The 21,980-nt window shown below is 60.1% G+C and overlaps 3 protein-coding genes across 3 annotated transcripts; 1 reads left to right on the plus strand and 2 right to left on the minus strand.

Annotated features, from left to right (window-relative positions):
- Positions 1–5: 5 nt before the first annotated feature.
- On the minus strand, positions 6–1,780 carry BO95DRAFT_489718 (putative monooxygenase). The gene is made up of 2 exons (XM_025590589.1): positions 1,133–1,780; positions 6–1,072 (listed from the first exon to the last, which is right to left on the minus strand). Exons 1-2 carry the CDS (start codon positions 1,718–1,720, stop codon positions 131–133), a joined length of 1,530 nt encoding a protein of 509 aa, XP_025436266.1. The 5' UTR covers positions 1,721–1,780; the 3' UTR covers positions 6–130.
- A 470-nt stretch (positions 1,781–2,250) lies between these two features.
- Positions 2,251–14,455, plus strand: BO95DRAFT_489726 (putative polyketide synthase; the record flags this gene model as incomplete). The annotated part of the gene is made up of 3 exons (XM_025590590.1): positions 2,251–6,666; positions 6,728–8,497; positions 8,714–14,455. Coding segments are annotated over 3 exons (11,928 nt in total), but the record flags the coding sequence as incomplete, so codon positions are not given.
- A 731-nt stretch (positions 14,456–15,186) lies between these two features.
- BO95DRAFT_40779 (Zn(II)2Cys6 transcription factor) lies at positions 15,187–18,583 on the minus strand. Its single transcript, XM_025584080.1, has 5 exons — positions 18,327–18,583; positions 17,084–18,256; positions 16,969–17,001; positions 16,787–16,902; positions 15,187–16,727 (listed from the first exon to the last, which is right to left on the minus strand). The coding sequence occupies exons 1-5, from the start codon at positions 18,396–18,398 to the stop codon at positions 15,515–15,517; spliced, it is 2,607 nt and encodes an 868-aa protein (XP_025436268.1). The 5' UTR covers positions 18,399–18,583; the 3' UTR covers positions 15,187–15,514.
- Positions 18,584–21,980: the final 3,397 nt, after the last annotated feature.

Raw genomic sequence — 21,980 nt, forward strand, 5'->3', positions numbered from 1 at the left:
AGTAGCTACATTCAATCTCATCCCGGACAAGACTAGCAGGGATCGGAGTACGCCTGTCTGCCTGCATGCACGCGGCCTGCGCCTCCGGCCTCCGCTCTGCATTTCCCCTTCACGGCCCCCCCCCTAACCCCTACTTGTGCAACGCAACCAACACCCCCGTCTTATTCGACGGTCCAATGCGCATGACCGAGACAAACGGATTCTCATCGCGCGGCTCAATGCGACTGTACACCTGCGCCAACCGGGCCAGGATATACGCCGTCTCCGTCTGGACCATCATCTGGGCCGGACAGCGGCGGGGCCCGCCGCCGAAGGGCACAAACTCCCAGAAATGGGCCTGATCGACGAAGCGCTCCGGCTTGAAGGCGTCGACATTCTCCCCGAAGTAGAGGGGGTCCTTCTGCATGACCGTCTTCGTGACCTGGACGACATCGCCCTTCCGAATCAGGATGGGCGACTTGCCGTCGGGCCCGCCCCCGAGCGGCAGGGTGGTGTCATTGATGCACATGCGCACCTGCGACACGTTGTTGGGGTTGAGCCGGTGCGTCTCGTTGATGCACGCGTTGAGGTACTTCATGCCCCGCAGCGCCTCGAAGGTGAGCGGCGCGTCGCCGTGGGCCAGCACCTCCGCGCGCACTTTCGCCCACGCCTCCGGGTTCCGCGCCAGGTGCCACACCACGTTGCCCGTGAAGATCGAGGTCGTGTCGTTGTTGGGCACGAAGAGCAGCGACAGCTGCGATCGGAGTTCCGCCCGCTCCGGGCAGTGCTTCGCCATGTACCACAGCAGATCCAGCCGCTCGGGGCCCACCTCCTCCCCCGCCGCGATCCGCCGCTCCCGCTCCGCGATGTCCGCGTACACCCGGTCCAGGTGCTCATCCATGTACGCGTGCACGATCTTGATCGCCCGCAGCCACCACGACCAGTCGATCAGGTTCATCACCTTGTACATCTGGAGTCGTAGTCGGTTGCCCCGCAGCACGTCCAGCATCGCCCAGGTCACCCGTGCGCGCTCGGGGTGCGTCAATGCGTCCATGGGCGCGCCGAAGATGAAGTTGGTGGTCACGTCGAGGAACTGGGTGGGTTGTTAGTTGATTGCACATGAACTAACAGAGAAGGGAGGGGGGGGCCTCACCCATCGCTGCAGGTAGGGCTGGATGTTGACCGTCTCTCCGTCCGGAGGGAGAATGCGCAGGAGATGGTCCGTGTAGGAGCGCAGCCGCTCGGTGTCGGCGTAGACCTCGCGCATGAAGAAGGGCTTGATTAGCGCGCGGCTGAAGACCCAGTCCTCGCCGTCGACGACGTTGACGCCGCGGTTGGCGAACGCGGCGCCGGCATTCTTGTAGCGACGGAGCGGGCTGATGGCGAAGTCCTTCCAGTTGATGGCCGTCAGGGACTTGAGGTTCTCGGGCTCGATCGTGTAGACGACCCGCGTGCCCATGAAGGTGATCTGGAAGGTCTTGGGCTGGCCCTTGTGCAGCTCGCTGAGCCAGGGGATGAAGTAGTGGCCCCGCAGCGCCTGCCACTGCGTCCACACCAGATCCACGCCCCAGAACGGCTCCCACTGGAACCGCGAGGGAACCGACTTGCAGCCCCAGGACCGCTGCTTGCGCAGGTCGCTCGCGCGCCGGACAAAGGACCGGAACAGAAGCGCCAGGAAGCCAGAACAAAGGAGCAGAATGGGCAGGCTCTGCACCGGGAGGTTGTGGTACTGCACCAACATGATGGAAGAATCGTGTTGTTGCTGTTTTTTGCACGGTAGAAAATGAAACCGAAATTTTAGCCAAGCAGGTTGGCAGTAGCATTTAATTAATTGAAAGGCCGGATCATTTCATATATCTATCTATTGCCAGTCAGCCCGAACTCAAGGCAAGGTCAGTCCGGAGTTGCTTGGCGGGCATCTCCGGGGCGGATGGAATCTGACCGGACATCAGCACCGCAACCACCGGACTTCTGAAACTCACCTCCAGCCCTAATGGATCTCCTGTCCATGCGCCTTTCCGACACCACACCGCAGGCTTCAGCCTTGTCCGACGGTCCCATCGGGTGTATTTTCATTGGATGCGCTTCTCCGCGTGGCAGACAGGGTTCAGTCCGCGTGGACGTCCGCTCCGGCGGGTCTGAAGAGGAGGCTGGGGCTAGGGCTTGGATATGTCTCCGTATACTACACATCGTCGACGTATACATACGCTCTACGATCGCACCACTTGACAACTCCTCATCATCTGATCATTTGTACATCTCTCCCTCAACTTCAACAGAATTCAGGACGACTTGCCGCGGATAGCAGTGACTCGCTATTCCCACACACACTCCCCACTCTTTCAACAACAACCACAACCAAAAATGCCTTCCTCCGTTCCTGAACCCATCGCCATCGTCGGCTCCTCCTGTCGGTTTCCCGGCTCGGCCTCCTCCCCCTCCAAGCTTTGGGACCTCCTCCGCCAGCCCCGAGACGTGCGGCGAGAGCTGAACGCCCAGAACCTCAACCTCCAGCGCTTCTACCACCCGTCCGGGGACACCCATGGCTCGACCGACGTCAAGGGCCAGGGCTACCTGCTGGCCGAAGACAGCCGGCTCTTCGACCCGGCCTTCTTCGGCATCAGCCCCTTCGAGGCCGACACCATCGACCCGCAACAGCGCATCCTGCTGGAAGCCGTCTACGAGACCTTCGAGAGCGCCGGCTACACGCTGACCCAGATGCGCGGGTCGCAGACCTCGGTGCATGTCGGCGTGATGACCGACGACTACCACGACATCCAGGTGCGCGACCTCGAGAGCATCCCGCAATACACTAGCACGGGGACCTCGCGGAGTATCCTGGCGAACCGGATCTCGTACGTGTTCGACCTGCACGGGCCCTCGGTCACCGTCGACACCGCCTGCTCCAGCTCGCTGGTCGCCCTGCACCAGGCGGTCCAGAGTCTGCAGCTCGGGGAGGTCAGCTGTGCGGTGGTGGGCGGGGTTAACCTGATCTTCGACGCCGTCATGTACGTTGCCGAGTCGAAGCTGCACATGCTCTCCCCGGACTCGCAGTCGCGCATGTGGGACAAGACCGCCAACGGCTATGCGCGCGGAGAGGGCGCCGCCGCCATCCTGCTGAAGCCGCTCAGCCAGGCCATCCGCGACAATGATCACATCGAGGGCTTGATCCGGGGCAGTGGGATCAACTCCGACGGCCAGAGCCAGGGTATCACTATGCCTACATCGGCGGCCCAGGCGGCCCTCATTCGGAGCACATACGAGCGGGCCGGCCTCGACCCCATCAGGGATCGGTGTCAGTACTTCGAGTGTCACGGCACGGGCACCGCCGCGGGTGACCCCGTCGAGGCGCAAGCGATAAGTGAGGCCCTCCTCGGGGAGGATGCCTCCACCGGCGTGATAATAGGCGACGAGAATTCGCCCCTTTATGTCGGCTCAATCAAGACCGTTACTGGTCACCTGGAAGGGTGTGCCGGTCTGGCCGGTGTCCTGAAGGCGCTGGTCTCCATCAAGCATCGCACCATCCCGCCCAACATGCTCTTCAATGAGCTGAACCCCAAGATTGAGCCGTACTACGGTCCCATGCAGATCGCGACCGCGCCCGTCCCCTGGCCCAAGCTCGCTCCGGGGGTGCCTCTTCGCGTGAGCGTCAACAGCTTCGGGTTCGGCGGTACCAATGCCCACGTTATCCTGGATAGCTACGAGACTCCAGAACAGGAACCCATTGAACCCGTCGCTGAAGGCAGTGCGCCACTCGGCCCCATCGTGCTCTCCGCTCACTCCGGCGCCTCACTCTTGGGCAACGCCGAGGGACTCCTGCAGTACCTGCAGGACAACCCGTCGGTGGACTTGTCGGATCTCAGCTACGTGCTGCAGACCCGCCGAACGGCGCACCGGGCGCGGGCTTTTTTCTCCTCGTCCTCACATCAGGGCTTGGTCAGCGGCCTGCAGAAGTTCATCACCGACAACCAGAAAGTGGCGAAGAAGGACACCATCGGGATCCGCCACCAGGCCATCAACCCCAGCGAGACGCCCGGCATTCTGGGCGTGTTCACAGGCCAAGGCGCCCAGTGGCCCGGCATGGGCCGCATGCTGCTCGATCACTCCCCGTTGTTCCGGGAGGTGCTCGACAGGTGCGATGCCGTGCTGCAGGCGCTGCCCGACCCTCCCGAGTGGCTCCTCGTGGACGAGCTGCGCAAGGATGCCGATACCTCCCGCGTCGGCGAAGCCGCCGTCTCCCAGCCAGTGTGCACAGCCATCCAACTCGGTCTCCTAGAGGTACTGTTCGCCAGCGGGATCGATTTCGACGCCGTGGTCGGCCACTCGTCCGGCGAGATTGCGGCCGTCTACGCCTGTGGCATCATCTCCCTGGACGCGGCGATGCAGATTGCCTTCTACCGCGGCAAATACGCGGGTCTGGCACAGGGGCCGAACGGGGAGCGCGGCGCGATGATGGCCGTAGGGATCAGCTATAACGAGGCGCAGCGGCTCTGCAGGCAGCCCGAGTACCAGGGCCGGATTAGCGTGGCAGCCAGCAACGGCGTCCAGAGCGTCACACTGTCCGGGGACAGCGATGCCATCCAGCAGGCCAAGGAGCACTTCGACCGCGAGAACGTGTTCGCACGCCAGCTGAAGGTCGACACCGCCTACCACTCGCACCACATGCAGCGATGCGCCGGCCCCTACCTCCAGTCTCTCGAGGCCTGCGACATCCAGGTCCGCCGCCCGCGCGACGGCTGCTTCTGGAACTCCAGCGTCCGCGGCGACACCGAGCTGCTGCGGGGAGACCTCCAGTCCCTCAAGGGACCCTACTGGGTTCAGAACATGGTGCAGACGGTGCTGTTCTCGCAGGCGGTGCGCTCCTCGATCTGGCACGGGGGCCCGTTCGATCTGGCCATCGAAGTCGGGCCGCATCCTGCGCTGAAGGGCCCCACGGAGCAGACCCTGGAGTCCGCCTTCGGCACCGCTCCCTCCTATACCGGTGTTCTCAAGCGTGGCGCCAGAGATGTCGAGGCGCTGTTCGACGCGATCGGCTTTACCTGGGCCCATCTGGGACCGCAGTTTGTCAGCTTCGCGGGTCTCCGACGCGCCTTGGTGCCGGAAGGCAGTCGACGCTCCCCCAGGCTCCTGAAGGACCTCCCGTCGTACTCCTGGGACCACGACCGGGTCTACTGGCGGGAATCTCGCATCTCGGCGCGATTCCGTAAGGGGACTGATGTGTTCCACGAGCTGCTGGGCCGCCGCACGCCCGACGACACCGACCGGGAGCTGCGCTGGCGCAACGTCCTCAAGCTCAGCGAGCTGCCGTGGGTCAAGGGCCACGAGATCATGGGCGAGCCCTTGTTGCCCGGTGCCTCGTACGTGGCGCTGGCGTTCCAGGCCGGGCAGGCGATCGCGGCCGGCAGAGCCGTGCAGTTGATGGAGGTGCAGGACGTGGAGATCCGGCGGCCCATTGTGGTGCCGGACTCGCGCGAGGGCCAGGACACGATCTTCACGGTGCGGCTGCTGGAGAGCGGCGACCCCAAGGTCATCGAGGGACATTTCTCCTACTGCTACTGCTCGGACCCCAGCACAGGCGCCATGGTCCACACCTGTGAGGGCCGCTTGATCATTCACCTCGGCGAGGCTGAGGGCGACGAGCTGCCTCCCAGCGCCCCGGCGCCGCCCAACTTGCTCCCCGTCGACAGCGAGGAAGGCTACGAGGTGCTGGCGCAGGCAGGTCTGAACTACACGGGCATCTTCCATCGCCTGCAGGACGTCGCACGCCGGCTGGACTTCGCCGAGGCCAAGGCCGAGTGGTCGGCCGAGGAGCTGCGCGGGGGATACGTCGTCCACCCTGCGTTGCTGGATGTGTCCTTCCAGAACCTGTTCCACGCCCGCGCGGACCCCAGTGCCGGGAAGCTGCCGACCAGCGTGTTGCCCGTGCATATCAAACGCGTGGCCGTGAACCCAAGGATCACCCTTGGGGCGGAGGCCGGCACCATCCGCACGGTGACCCAGTCGTTCATCACGGCCCGCAACGGCCTGTCGCTCAGCGGTGACATCCATATCTACGATGGGGTGACCGGAGAAGCAGCGCTGCAGGTGGAGGCCCTCTCGGTGAAGCCCATCGCGCCGCCGACGGCCGAGCAGGACCGCCGGCTCTTCTTCGACACCGTCTTCATGGCCGACCCGTCGCTCTCGCTGCTCGAGCCGCTGCGTGACCCCGGCGACGTCGAGCGCGATACCGCCCTCGTGGCCGACATCGATCGCGCCGTGCTCTACTACGTGCAGCGGGTGCTGGAGCAGGTGGACCCCAGCGAGGTGGCCGGGCTCTCGTGGTATTTCCAGCGCATGCTGGACTGCTTCCAGCACTGGGTGCAGGTGGTCCGCGAGGATTCTCACCCGCTGGCCCAGAGCGGCTGGCTCGACGACCGGATCGAGGTCATCGAGGAGATCTTCAACCGCTGGCCCGGCCAGATTGATATCGAGATCGTGCGCGCCGTGGGCGAGAACCTCATGGACGTGCTGCATGGCAAGACCCAGATGCTGGAGGTCCTGATGAAGGATGACCGCTTCGGCCGCATGTACTACGAGGGCTGCGGTTTCGCCGTCGTCAATGCCGGCATGCGCAACGTCCTGCAGCAGATCTCCAACAAGTATCCCCAGGCCAACTACCTGGAGATTGGTGCTGGAACGGGTTCCACGGTAAGGAGCTTTCTGTGTTCTATACTTCCCGCGTGTTCCATTGCTAATAACTGTCTTATAGTCTCACGCCATCCTGCAATCCATCGGGAAGAGCTTCGACACCTACACCTACACCGACATCTCCACCGGTTTCTTCGAGAACGCGGCCAAGCGCTTCTCGGAGTTCGCCAGCAAGATGGTCTTCAAGACGCTGGACGTGGAGAAAGACGTGGTCCCGCAGGGGTATGCCTTGCACTCCTACGACGTGGTCGTCGCCTCCAACGTTCTGCACGCCACGGGCAGCATGGAGGTCACTCTCGCTCACGCCCGATCGTTGCTCAAGCCTGGTGGTTTCCTGCTGCTGGTGGAGATCACCGGCATCGAGATCATGCGCATCGGCTTCTGTATGGCCGGCTTGCCCGGCTGGTGGCTGGGCGCGAAGGAAGGCCGCCGCTTCCACCCCGGCATGACCACCGAGGACTGGGATCGCACCCTGCAGGATACCGGCTACTCGGGCGTGGACCTAGTCTACCACGACCTGCCAGATGCCGAGAAGCACTGCATGTCTTTCATGGTCAGCCAGGCGGTCGACGAGACCGTGCTGCAGCTGCGTGAACCACTGGGGTACATCAACAGTGTGCCCCAGACCGACTCGCTGCTCGTCATCGGCGGCCACACCCTCCCGGTCTCGAAGCTCACAACCGCCCTTCAACGCCAAGTCGGACCCTCCTGGCGCAGCCGCGTGGTGGTTGCCCGCGATCTCGAGGCCGTGGATTTCTCCCGTCTCTCGTCGCGCATGGATGTGGTGTGTTTGCAGGAGCTGGACGCCCCGCTGTTCGCCGCGCCTATCTCCCAGAAGAAGCTCAAGGCCCTGCAGGCGATTTTCTTGCGCGCGCGTAACGTCCTCTGGGTTACCAAGAGCCGCCGAGCGGAGAACCCCTATCAGAACATGTTTTTGGGAATGTCACGCGCTATCTGCAAGGAGCTGCCGCAGGTGTCCATCCAGTCCTTGGATTTGGAGTCGATCACCAATACCAATCTCTCCGCGCGGACGGTCCTGGAAGCCTTCGTGCGGATGAAGATCCTGTCGGCAGTGGACGAGCAAACGCCCCTGCTTTGGACACGTGAGCAGGAGCTGGTCATCGATGGGGACGAGACCCTGATCGCCCGTCTGCGTCCCAACCAGGAGCTGAACGACCGGTACAATGCGCGCTACCGCACGGTCACGAAGCCTCCGTCCGGCTCCGATGCGACGATCCGCCTCGTCCAACAGGGTGACAAGCTGGCCTTGATCGAAGCGGACAATCGTGGTCTCGCTGATGCTGCTCAGGATGTGAGGGTGAAGGCAGCTTTCTCGCTGACAGTTCCTGGCGGTAACAAGCAGGAGACGCTCTACCTCACGGTTGGACACCAAGTTGACGTGGGAACCCCGGTGCTGGCCATCTCGCGTCTTGATGCTTCTGTTGTGAGCGTGCCGCAGGTGGATGTCATCCCGATTGACGAGACGGCTTGCGACGCACTTGTCCTCGAGAGACTGAGCGACCAGATTTTCGCCGATGCGCTGTTGAGCGCCGTCCCCGCTGGGCAGTCCGTCACTTTCTACCAGCCTCGGCGTGGTCTGGCTGCTGTCATTGCTGCTACGGCTGAGCAGCGCGCGATCGAGGTGTTCTTTGTGTGCTCATCCACTACAGACGCAGAGGCTCGCAGTGAATGGATCCGGATCCACCCCCACAGTTCTTCACGAGTCATTCAAAGCCTGGTTCCTCGCCAGGACTCGATCTTCGTGAATTGCTCGGGCTCCACGGACTATCTCGGATCCAGTATCCAGTCCGCGCTATCATCTCCTTGGGCAGTTCCAAATCTGGACAGTGGAGTGTTCCAGAAGGGGCTCAATCTCCTGCGAGCTGACGGCTCACTTGCTGCAGGATACGCCGCTCTGCAAGACCGTCTCTTCACGTTGAATGCAGAATTGCCGGTGTCAGGTGAAATCACTCTTCTGAACGTCGATCAGCTGGCACGCGTTGATGCTTCGATTCTGCAAACCACACACATCACCTCGTGGACTAAGGCAACTGACTCTCTGAACCTGGTCGTCCAGCCTCCCGACCTGACTACTCTGTTCGATCCCACCAAAACATACCTGATGGTCGGCATGGCCGGTGGGCTCGGCCTGTCGATCTGTGAGTGGGCCCTGAAGCACGGCGTGAAGCACATGGTCATCACCAGTCGAAACCCGAACATCCATACCCGCTGGCTGGCGGATGCACGTCACAAGGGAGCCAACGTGCATGTCGAGTCGATGGATGTCACGGACCGGGCGTCGGTGCAGTCCACGGTGCGCCGGATCAAAGATACCCTGCCCCCCATTGCTGGTGTCTGCAACGCGGCCATGGTGCTGACTGATCGCATGTTCGTCAACATGGACGCGGACGCGGTCAATCGCGTTCTAAAGCCAAAGGTGGACGGCTCCAAGCACCTGGACGAGGTGTTTGCCGACACGCCCTTGGACTTCTTCGTTCTCCTGTCCTCTTGCGGTGCAACCATCGGCACCCAGGGCCAATCCAACTACCACGCCGCCAACATGTTCATGTCCGCCTTGGCCGCTCAGCGTCGCGAGCGAGGGCTGGCCGCCTCGGTCGTCCACATCGGCTTCGTCACCGATGTCGGCTACACCACGCGGCAGGAGCGGGCGATCTGGGAGATCTTCGCTCGCCTGCAGTTCAAGTTTATCTCCGAGATGGACGTGCACCACGCATTCGCCGAGGCCATCATCTCCGGCCGACCGGACAGCCACCGGCCGTGTGAAGTGGGCGTCGGTATGGACCCTCTGACGGAGCCCCTGCCGGCCGGCCACAAGCCAGCCTGGACCTCCGACCCGCGCTTCTCGCACTATCTGCCATCCACCAATGTCCGCAACGAGGTGGTGGCTCGATCGGGCCAGGATGACCTCAAGGAGCGGTTCCGCGAGGTGAGCACCGAAGCCGAGGCTGTGGAGCTCGCGCAGGACGCGTTCTCGGCCAAGCTTGAAACCATGATGCAATTGCCTGCCGGAAGCGTCTCGGTCCAGGTGTCGCTGATCGAGCTGGGTATCGACTCGCTCGTGGCCGTGGAGATCCGTACCTGGTTCCTGCGGGAGCTGGGCGCCGACATCCCCGTCCTCAAGATCCTGGGAGGAGACTCCATCGCTCAACTGTGCACCAACGCGGCCAAACAGCTGCTCGCCCAGCAGCTGGAGCAAACGGCCTCCTCCAAGGCAGAGGAGGTCGAGACCGAAAGCACGACCGTGGACGAGTCTCAGGACTCGTCGCAGACTCCATCCGAAGCCCCGGAAACCGCCGAAACCAGCTCCCTCGGGGCCGCCGACCAGGATCTGTCGTCTGCGAGCAGCTCTCCCAGCGTCGTCGATCCCACCGACGAAAAGGACGGCCACGAAGCCGGGGTGAACGTAGGACAAGACCCCCTCCTCCCCGATGTGCGACGCGACGCTGACGATGATGACTATGGCCAAGGTATAATCGAGAGCGAACGTCTCTCGTCTGGCCAGTCACGGATCTACATTCTCTCGCAGTTCCTCAACAACCCGACCGCGTACAACCTCATGTTCCAGTTCGAGATTGACGGCCACCTGGACATGGAGCGCCTCCGCAATGCGCTCGCCCTCACCATGCAGCACCATCAGTCCCTGCGCACGTGCTACTTCGTGCGCGAGGAGGACAATCAGCCCATGCAGGGCGTGCTCGTCTCCCCCATCGTGCGCTTCCGCCATGTCGCCGACGCGACGGCCGACGACATCGCCGCGGAGGCGACTTTAGCCAAAACCCGGGTCTGGGACCTCGCCCGGGGCGAGACCATGGAGATGGCGGTGCTCTCGACCTCCGTGCAGTCGCATACCATCATTCTTTCCTATCACCATATCATCATGGACACCACCGGCTGGCGCTTCTTCATCCAGGACCTGTCCGCCGCCTACCGCATGGAGCCCCTCCAGCACACCAGCAAGACCTACCTGGAGTACACGCGCCGACAGTTTGAGCACCAGCAGACCGGCCAGTTTCAGGCGCAGCTGCAGTACTGGAAGAACGAGTACTCGACCGTGCCCCCGGTATTGCCCTTGCTGCCCATATCCAAGACCAAGACGCGGCCCAGCACGCAGGACTTCCGCACCACCTACGAGTGGCAGGAAATCGGGCCAGAGGTCGCGCAGGCGCTGAAGGCCGCGTGCCAAAAACTGCGGATCACCGCCTTCCATTTCCACCTGGCGGTGTTCCAGGTCGTGCTGTCGCAGCTGGCGGGCACCGACGACCTCTGCATCGGGGTGGCGGATGCCAACCGGCTGGACGACGACTTCGCCGACACGGTGGGATTCTTCATGAACATGCTGCCGGTGCGGTTCCGCGTGTCCCCGGACGCGCGGTTCGCGCAGATCGCGCAGACGACGGCGCGCAAGGTGCTGGGCGCGGTGCAGAACTCGGCCGTGCCGCTGGACATGATCCTGGACGAGCTGCACGTGGCGCGCTCCTCTGCCCACACCCCCTTGTTCCAGGTCGCCGTCAACTACCGGCTGGGCGTCGTCAAGAAGATCCCCTTCGCCGGCCACTTCCTGACCATGGCCGACGTCCAGGAGGCCAAGAACCCCTACGACCTCAGCTTCGCCATCATCGAGTACGGCGCCGACGGCTTCGTCCTGGAGATGGCCTGCCAGGAGTCCCTGTACGACGCGGCCGCCACTCGCACCATCCTGGACACGTATGTGCGCGTGCTGAAGGGTGTGGTGGCAAACACCTACACTCCCGTCGCCGACGTGCCCATCCACGCTCCCGACGCAGTCCTGGCGGCCCTCGAGCTCGGCCAGGGCCCTCGAGTGGACTTCCACTGGCCTGAGACGCTGTCGGAGAAGGTCCAGCTTGCGCAGGAAGCCCATCGGGAGCAGATCGCCATCCGTGATGGAAGTCAGGCGCTCACATATGCTCAGCTCGCGGAGCGGGTAAACGCGATCGCTGCGGCTCTGCAGGTTGCAGGTCAAACGGCTGACTCCCGGGTCGCTGTCGTGTGTCAGCCCTCGGTCGACTTCACGGCCTCGATGCTCGCTATTCTCCATGTCGGCGCGGTCTACATCCCGCTGGACGTCAGTCTGCCACCGGCACGGCATGCGGCTATCGTCGCCAGTGCGCGGCCCAGCGTGGTGCTCTGCCATGAGGCCACTCTCGAGCGCGCTGGCCAGCTCGGCGCCGGAGAGGAGAATCTCGCCTTGCAGGTCATCAATGTAGATGCGATCGAGGCTGCTGTCAAGGAGACAATCCCTTGCACTGCACAGCCGCAATCGCCCGCCGTGCTCCTGTACACGAGCGGCTCGACCGGGAAGCCGAAGGGGGTGGTACTCTCGCAGCGCAACTTTGTCAACCACATTGCGCTGAAGATCGAGGCGCTGAATCTGCGGCCGCGACGCGAGACCGTGCTTCAGCAGAGCTCGCTGGGTTTCGACATGTCGCTGATCCAGACCTTCTGTGCCCTCTGCACGGGGGGAACGTTGGTGATCGTGCCGTACGAGTCGCGGCGCGATGCGCTCCACATCACCCGGCTGATGCACCAGCACCAAGTCACCATGACCATTGCCACGCCCTCCGAGTATCTGACATGGCTGCACTACGGGCGGGACTCGCTGGCCGAATGCGCCGGCTGGCGGTGGGCGTGCATGGGCGGCGAAGCGGTCCATCGCTCCCTGCTGCACGAATTCCAGCGGCTGGGCCTCGCATCCCTCTCGTATCTAAACTGCTACGGTCCGACGGAGATCACCGCGGCGGCCACCTTCCACCGCATCTCGCTGGAGACCGGGGAGGAGGATGAGCCTGAATCCCAGAGCACGGTCGGCAAAGCTCTGCCCAACTACGCCCTGCGGATCGTCGACGCGGCGGGCCGGCCTCAGCCGATCGGGTTCCGCGGGGAGATCTGCATCGGTGGCGCCGGGCTGGCGATGGGCTACTGGGCGTCGCCGGAAGAGACCGCGAAGCGGTTCGTCACGGACCGAGCATCGCCATCGACAAGATGGTATTGCACGGGCGACCAGGGTCGATTGACGGCAGATGGTACACTGGTTTTCCAGGGTCGGCTGGAAGGGAGCACGCAGGTCAAGTTGCGCGGGCTTCGGATCGAGCTGGAGGAGGTGGAAGGAGCTCTGCTGCAAGCAGGGGCGTCGCTGTTCTCGACGGTCGTGGTCACCGTTCGAGACGACGTCCTGGTGGCCCATGCGACGACGGTCGGTGATCGGACTGGTGAGATCGAGCCGGCGGTTATCGCAGACTTGTTGGCGAACCTGCCTCTGCCGCAGTACATGTGTCCGGCTCAGGTGGCCATTGTCGACGAGCTGCCGCGCAATAGCAATGGCAAGATTGACCGCAACGCCCTCGCCACCGCGCCGCTTCCTTCGGCGTCTCGTTCTGGTGGTGATGCCAGTCAGCATGGTACTGCACCTAAGCTGAGTCTTCGTCAGGGCGAGCTCCGCATTCTTTGGGAGAAGGTCCTGCCGCCGACCAGGCACGCGCTGACGGCCGAGTCGGACTTCTTCCTCGAAGGCGGCAACTCCCTGCGGCTGATCAAGCTGCAGCACGCCATCAAAGAAGCGATGGCGGTCTCCATCTCCACCCGCGAGCTGTACGAGGCCTCGACGCTGCGCCAGATGACCGCGCGGATCGACTTCCAGCGCGAGCACCAGGTCATCGAGAACGAGGCCATTGACTGGGAGGCCGAGACAGCCGTTCCCAAGTCTCTGGTGACCGCGGCGCGGAACGCCAGCAAGCACTCTACCGTCCGCAGGAACGACGATCAAGCCATCGAGGTGCTCCTGACCGGAGCCACGGGCTTTCTGGGCGGATGCATCCTGAACGAGCTCCTGCAGGACGCTCAGGTCCACAAAGTGCACTGCGTGGCTGTTCTACCTGACGAGCAGAGCCACCTCCCGGCCCACGATAAGATCGTGACCTACACGGGGAGTCTGTCGTCTTCGACGCTGGGGCTCAACCCGTCCGAGTGCCTCGCGCTGCAGGAGGCCATCGACGTGGTCATCCACGCCGGCGCCAACGGCCACTGCCTCAACAACTACTCCTCCGTGCGCCAGGCTAACGTGCATTCCACTCAGTTCCTGGCGTCCCTCTGCGCCCCGTCCGCCGTTCCCCTGCTCTACATCTCCTCCAACCGAGTGCCCTTGCTCGCAGCCAACAACACCGCCCCGGTACCGGGTCCCGTGGCCGCCGAGCCGCCCTCCAACGGCACTGAAGGCTACACGGCGTCCAAGTGGGCCAGCGAGCAATTCCTGCAGCGGGCCTCGGCGCTGACGGCGATGCCTGTGGAGATCCACCGCCCGTGCGTGGTGATCGGCGACCAGGCGCCGACCTCGGACGCACTGAACGCGATCCTGCGCTACTCGCTTCAGATGAAGGCCATCCCGCGTTTCGCCAACGTGGAGGGGTACTTTGATTTCAAGCGGGTCGAGGAGGTGGCGCGCGAGTTGACCACCGCCGCTGTCGAGATGAGTCGTCATCGCGGCGCAGGGCCGCAAGAAGAAGGGTCTCAGCAGCAGCAGCAGCAGGTGCGCTTCCGGCATCATTCGAGCGGCAACAAGGTCGCGTTCCCGGCCATGGTGGAGCACATGCGCACGTTGTATGGGGAAGAGTTTGCGGAGGTGGAGTTTATGGAGTGGATTGCGCGGGCCCTCGAGCACGGGATGGATCCCTTGATTTCCATCTATCTGGAGAGTTTGGTGGAGAAGGGCGAGACGCTCCGGTTTCCGTATATGGGCGAGACGCTGGCTGTTTAGATGAGGTGTTTTGCTTCTTTTGTCTTTGATTTTAATTTTCCTTGCTGGTGTTGGTATCGTGTCAGTTGGGCGTTTGGATATCTGGATGATTGTCTTGTGCTTTGATTAGCGAGGCGTTTTGTGGATCTGGCTCTCTATGTCCTCACTTCATGCTACTTATATATTCGAGCCTTTGATAGTGTACTAGTACTAGTACTGAATCTGTCCCATGAGGATCGAACTTCATCTCAGAACCCTTCCCGAAAGATGTACAAGTTACAGGTAGAGGAGAAGACTCAAGGAAACAAGTTCTTGGTTCAAGGATACCAGCATAGATGGAGGTGATATGAGAAAGAAGAAGTTGAAATGAAGTGAAGCCGAAGCCGAAGCCGAAGCCGAAGCCTTCGGTGGCAGGTCACGTGGCCGGAGCGCGTCCTGTCTCCACCAAACAGGGTCTGGATGGTTCACGGTCGCATTTTCATATCTCAACACATGATGGCTTCCCAAGACATCCATTCCAACCATTAGACCCCTCTTCACGCGCGGATCCCAAATCATGCTCGCAGCCGTCAATCTCCAACTCCCTTGGAAGTTTGCGATCGCATCACGTGATAGCTACCGTGTGCCTGAAGGATGCCCGAGGCACTGCACTCGTCTACGCTCCAGCTTGAATGTGAAGCTCTCTGGAATTTGAACGCTTTCTCTCCCTCATCTCAGTCTCTCCGTCCAACGGTCATCATGTGCGCTGGTACAGCAGCCCAGTTCCATTAAGACACCTCCCTGAATGATCACACTGTTTGTCTAAGAAATGATTATTGATTTTGGTTGGTAGGAAAACAAACACGAAAGGCAAGAATTGTCACGCATCGCTAAAGCGCCGCTCGGCTGAGCTCTAACCAGCAAACACAAATATGCTCCACCCATTAGCCCGATGCTTCTTTCCTAAAGAATAACTCGGGATTTTCTGTCTCGTTTTCTATGGTATCTATTTCGAAGAAGACAACATCCCTTCGCACCTTGTTCTTTACCCCCCGCTCCCCAAGGGACTCAACCCCAACCCTCCCTTTCCCTAACAGCCCCTCAAGCCGGAGAAAAATACCCCCACAGGTCAGCTAACTGCTCTAAGGAGTCCTTGACGCTAGTCTGGAACCGCGTGGCCCGGAGCACAGGCCGGTACTGCACGTCAGCGAGGTCGATGAACAGCCGCAGGACCTCGCGGGGGCGCCGCAACTCGACCAGCTGGCCGTCGCGGTCGGCGAGGACGGGCTCGCCCTCCTTGTACTTGATGAAGTTCAGGAGGGCCGGGTGGTCGGCGGGGACGTCGTTCAGAACGACGGACCGCAGCTGCGGAGGCACGGTGGCGCCGCGGTCGCTGACAGAAGCAGAAGCGGAGCTGCTCATCATGGAGATGATGCTGCTGGAGCTGGCGCCGCTGGAGCTGCTGGTGGCCGACGAGGAGGCGAGGCTGACGGCCTCGACGGGGCCCAGCATGAGCGCCGGCAGCCAGTCGTGCGGGTGGCGCTTCATCGACAGGAATATGGTGATCAGCGCGACGCGGTACACCACGGCGGACCACCAGAGCGGCTGGTCCGCGGGGGGCATCAGGCGCACCAGGCGCAGGATCTGGCCGCAGTGGACGAGCGCCTCCTCCTCGCTGTCATGGGCGATGGTCGCCGGACAGGCGCCCAACGGACACGGGCCGGATCCCCGCGGGTTAGGGGCCTCTGGGCGCGCGGGGGGCCCGCGAAGCAGCGCGGCCTCGATGCTGGGAAAGCTCGCCATCGCGTTCAGCGCGATCAGGTGGTACATGACCAGCATGGCTAGGCCGGCGGGCGAGTTGGTGTTGGCCGAGTGCACGGCCAGGTTGAACCATTCGGGCAGCAGGGCCTGCACCTGGTCGAGCTGGGCGTGGATGGCCGGGTTGGACAGGCCCTGGGTACTTTTGCGCCAGCGCACCGGGCAGTTGGGGAAGGACTGCAGCCACTGGCGCAGGTGGCAGACCATCCCGTGCAACGGGACGAGCAGCAGACGCAGATATTGCAGGGGCAGCCGCGTGCCTCGTCCGGGGCGCAGCTCGCCGTTCATGAAGCAGGTATACAGGTCGCGCAGGCAGATCGGGGGTTGGCTGGCGAAGACCTCGGGCGCGAGACGTGCCCAGTCACTCTCGGAGCCCGCCTTCCACAGTCGGTCGTCGGCGGGTAGTGACTCGGTCAGCGTGTCCACGGAGAAGCTGAGAGGAGTGTCGTAGAACAGGCTCCATTCTTGATCTGCTATTACCCACGCGTACGTGAGCCTACCCGATGAAGTCAGTGGACAGTCTATGATGGCAAGCAGAAAGCTGCTGTCACTCACCGCGAGTTCATCTCCTCCTCCTTCCATTGCGCCCATTGTTGGTTGAGCCCTAGACTGCTGCTAAGAAGGCTAGGAGTGTCGCCGTTGTTAAGGGAAGGGGGCTTTCGGTGTAGTAACTATATTACTGCCGGTCAGTATTCCCATTCGACCTGGGGTCATAGCCCAAGATCAGAAAGACTTGCCTGAGTGTACATCTGCCGGTGAGCGCAAGAGGTCTGTGGCCAGTGGAAAGGCAGGTTAGCAGATGAGATGGCGACATAAAAAGGCAAAAATAATGCGACATATCGTCGGACTCACCCGCATGAGCCATCGCTCACCAGACCACATCCCCAGATAAAGCAGCAAAAGAGCGCAATGAGATACGATATCCGGCCTCGTGCTGGCCACGTCTCCTTCCATCATATCGGACAATGCAGTGCGACACGTCTCCGTCAAGCCGGTCGCGAAGATGTGCAGTTCTGGGGCCGGGGAAGCTGTGGCTCCGATCGCGATCATCAGCAGAAGCAGGATGCCAGCGGCCTTGACGTCGTGCGGAAGATCATTCATGAGCATGTTTGGGTCTTGTAGCTCCCCGCTCGACAGGCCAAAGTACTGCTCGAAGCAGGAGACCTGGGCTCGTAAGAGGTCATCCAGCGCCTTGGCTGGAGGTAGGGTCACGATGGTGAGGTTGAGTGGACTGAGTCTACGGCCGTGGCTGCTATGTTCCCGCGAGTGGACATTGCGGGTCTGCATCAGTAGTAGTTGGGTCACCACCAGGAGGTTGTCGCGGGTGGTGTCCGTGATAGGGTCTACGGCCGGTGGTGTGGCGATCGAGGAGGCACTGGACTCGGTGCTGCTGGTATTCCACGGCTCTCGCGACTTGAGCGTCTGCTCGAATTGCTGCAGGCTGAGGCGCATCTGGCTGCTCCAATCTTCCCCCCAATGCCGTGGCTGCCCTGGACATAGAGCGACAAGGGGGCTGTTGCGCCCGCAACTCGAGGATTTGCGCGGAGAGTGACTCAGGGGAGGGACGGTCATGGGCTCCAGGTATGATTCCCACAGGACATCGCTTGTGGAATAGCTGATGAGCTCGCTGATGAGGTCGAGGTCGGGTGTGGACTGATGCGGGGCTTCCTCATCCAGGACCATAGCCAAGGGCATATGTAACGATGACTCTGGAGTAATCTGCTGTAGCCACTCGGTGGACAAGTGCGTCGTCTCCTCGGTGCTGGGGTAAGGGACACTGGCTGCTTGAAGGCGCAACAAGCCGTCCGGACTGCCGGTCTCCATGTCGGACCCTACTATTGCTGTGCTATCAGGCCCTACTAGGTTCTGTTTCGTTGTTTCCGGTGCAGTCTGCTGCTCTTCTCCCCGTGGGATGTCGTCTGGCCGTAGCCTTCGTAATTGGAGTTCCGCCGGGCGTTGCATGGCTCGCCGAGCAGAGCGCGGTTGGCAGACCAGCTGCTTACTGACGCATCGTGTGCAAGGCACCTGTGATACTCGAACTCTTGGTCAATCAATGATGTAAAGAAGCCACGCAGGGACTTCACAGCGCGCCTACCTTGCGATCGCATCGCGCCTTGGCCTTGGAGCAATGCGAACATGCGATGTACCTGGTCTCGGTGGTCTTCATACTGATGGTGGTCGTAAATCCAAGCTTCTGTGCTCCATCGAGAGGTGGAGCTGGGCCGCCGGAGAGAAGATATAGGCCAGAGATGCGGAGAGAGATAGCCACGGAAGTATCCCTGTTCTATAGATTCCCCTAGAGTCTGCCTCGATTGAATCCAAGCGATCCTCCAAGTTGATCCTTCGAAGCCGTCAGCATTTCCCAGCTTCTCTGCTGTGGTTGCGGCTATTGCCATTGGATCGACAGGGTGAGAAGTGTATCAATCTGGTAATCTTCAGCCTGGCCATGTATCGCCACATTGCAGTTTAGGTTTGAGTTGGCCTGGAGGTGCTTCTCGACGTTCTCGGCGCAGTTTCGGCGATCCTGAATCATGGCAATCACATCACACATACTTCTCGCAGAGACAACAGAGAGAGAGACAGGGACACAACAATGTTGGGGTTACAAATTTCGCCCCCATGATCCTTCCGCCTAGCCTCGACCAGCATCAACATCCTTACGAGCGTTATGGAGGCCTTGTTTGACCCCGCGACTGTTAGTGGGGGCGGTGGCGCCGAAGACCCTATCTCACTTCGCGTGGTTGAAGAAGCACGGGAAAAAAAAATAGAATAAAAAAGGATCAAAGCCATTTGTCATCTGAGCCTACCTGAAAACTTACTAGTCACCGATATACTAAGACAAATTCCAGGAGTCTGATAAAGAGAGTGGTCGAGTAGTCTCCTCCTGCAGGATCTAGCCAGAAAGCACGTCAGCCCACGTTGTTTGTTGATTCTAGCGTGAGGCTTCCCACGCGGCGGAAGATGCGCCAAGATGGAGCTATTTCATCTAGGGTTACATTTACAGTACCTAGTAGTTAACTTACTGTACATTGTTTTTTTTTTCCACTTGGGATGGGGACCGTGCACCACTGCTTCGCCAACAGCCCGTCCACTAGTAATGCCTCTCTTATACTAGATGCCCCAAAGAATTCCCAGAGTAGAGTCGTAGAATCTTATTCCAAGTGAACTGAACTCATCACTGACAACCAATTGATTAGTTCATGGCCAACTTGCTAATACGACGGTTCAGCTAGTTTTGTTTGCTCCGGAACGTTAGACTGTGTTGAGTGTTTATTTTATCGGGGAGCGCGTAAGCACTGAGTCTTATACTAGGTTATTACCTGGGCCGGACTTTCTGCCCCCTGCCCTCATTCGCTACATTGTCCGCTCCATTTCTGCAAGCCGATTATTCTGCCTGCACCTAAATCCTTCGTTCTTTTGATCGGTCTTTGATCTAGTTTAGCACGTGATTTGTATACAGGAGTAGTAAGTTCTCTTGTACTTCATTTAGGCCGTCGGACAGGATTGGAAGGATGACCGGACTCCCCCCGTCCAGCCACGCCTACTTGCACGGAAGGTCTGGATTAATATCGAGATAGAGATAGGTTTCCCACCAACACGAGTGCTTAAATGGGTTTCAAGAGGGGTAAAAGTCTATTGATAGTGCTTGTTCACGGAGAGATGCGTGAGCCAATGTCTTTTCTCCGCAACTCACTATCCCGCCCTAGGTCTGTCGAAGATGCGGACACGCCTTGAGGATGATTCCTTCAGAGTCATCCGCAGTCAAATCCGGAAACCTGTAGCTAGTATACTTGGATCTCACACTGACTCATGTTTTTCAATGGCATAAGCTGGCGAATCCCTGCAGAGCATTCAGTCGCAGTTCTCACTATACAACTTGCTCATATATCAGAATCGTCGAGACCTAGGCCTTACCTGGACGATCGATACAGCCTGAATGTATATCCCAAGCGAGAGAGCCCGCTCCAAATCCCGATCCACAAAGGATGACATACCTAGAAATGAGGATCACTAGCTAGATGTACTAGCCATTACTCATCAATTGGGAGATCTCAGAATACCCGTGATGTCCCCCCTCATCCCACAAGCCGAGTCAATTCAACCGAAGCTATGTCCACAACTACGGTGCATCAATACGGTGTTTCGCACTATGCTGAGATCCAGGATAATGGGGAAATGTGGCTAGCGGTACAGCCTGACCACTCACTAGCAGATATGGCGTAGTTAGGACTTTTAGTTGCTCTATCTGCGGCTCTCTTCACCCCTCAATCTACTGCTTGATCGTCATATCACCACGTGGTTTTGGGGCACGGCATCTGGCCCGTCGATGATCGGTACCGTACGGAGTAACTATTAGGTAGCTCGAGTACAGTACACTCACTGAGTTCTCAATTCCAAGGTTTTGCATCATGCCACATTCCGCAGAGGCTCTTAGGCCGGGAGATGCAGTCAGCAAGCTAAAATTCTTCAGATATGCATATACGAGCGCGTAGTAGTTGAGGTATCGACTCCTTGCTTGAACGTCACGGCCACTAGTTGGGCTGGAGGTAGGTGCTAGGTAACGTAACTCATACTACTGTATACGATCCGTAATCTTTCAATCTTTCCGTCCACCCGAAAGTGCGGATTGGGAGAGGCAGTGCCGACTCCCCGCTCGGACCTCATTTGACGGGACTGTTTTTCCAAGTCCTCCCGCTGTATTGTATTGTAACGGGCTATCAGATGCGTCATGAAAGCTAAGGAGAGGTAGCTTCAGCAGTCACGACAGCCAATTGCTCAGGATGCAAGCACTAGCTATCAGTGGCTAACTTAGTGTCTCTGCTTGGTAATATCTTTGTCAGGCTGCATTACTAACTGGATTATACCTACTTAGCCCATGAGGGCTTCCCTACTAATGATCTCCGGAGGATCACCTCGCGTAGACTAGGGCTGATCGGGTCTAGGTAGATAACCTTGGGGGGCGGAGCATTTCCCAACAGGGTCGGGAGTACTAATACTAAAACAAAAGCCTGCCATTTGTCCAGATGAAACCACGCGGTCACGCGATTAGTGGGATTTCTTTTTCTATCTCATTTCCATGCACTGGCTTAGCGTAGCCTTACCCCTCTTCACCCTCGGGGATGAGAAAACAAAAGAAAAAAAGTGCCGTGGTCTCACCTACGCAGGACGCATGCATGGCCTTCCTTCGGTTTACTTAACGAGTCGCATGTAGTTACTGTACGGAGTACATACGTAAGATCAGCAACTGATTCCTCCCCGTGGTTTCGAAACCGACCCCCTGTTGCTGATATATCCCGATTCATTGGTGACTAACAATAGCTTGATCCATTCCCGCCAACCAGAAAGGAAAGAGTCTCAGTAAGGGATGCAGAATTCCGTCAGGCCAACCGTCCACGCGTGTGTGTCACCCAATTGCTGACCAACAGCAGGGCAGAGCGACCGATCCCCGGGGTATGCCAAGCCGTTTCACGGATCTTATCGGGTCTTCACGACTTGTTGTGTCCTGTGTAGCTCCAGGAGCCATGTGCATCAGGCCACAGCCCATGCTTCACTCAATAGTCAAGGGGACTGATTGCTCGGTCGTAGGTTTGTCAGCATAGGTGCTGTCTGCCTCCACTCGAGACCTGGCGTCAGGACTAAGATGTCTTGGAATGTAACCCAAGGCTAGCGGGCGGTCACCCCTAAGCTCTGGATTGCGTGCTAATTCTCTCGGCAACGAAGCCCTAAACCCATGGGGATGGAGGGGGGG

The sequence above is a fragment of the Aspergillus brunneoviolaceus genome (genome assembly GCF_003184695.1).
Source record: "Aspergillus brunneoviolaceus CBS 621.78 unplaced genomic scaffold BO95scaffold_127, whole genome shotgun sequence".
In the NCBI taxonomy this organism is placed as follows: Eukaryota; Fungi; Ascomycota; class Eurotiomycetes; order Eurotiales; family Aspergillaceae; genus Aspergillus; species Aspergillus brunneoviolaceus.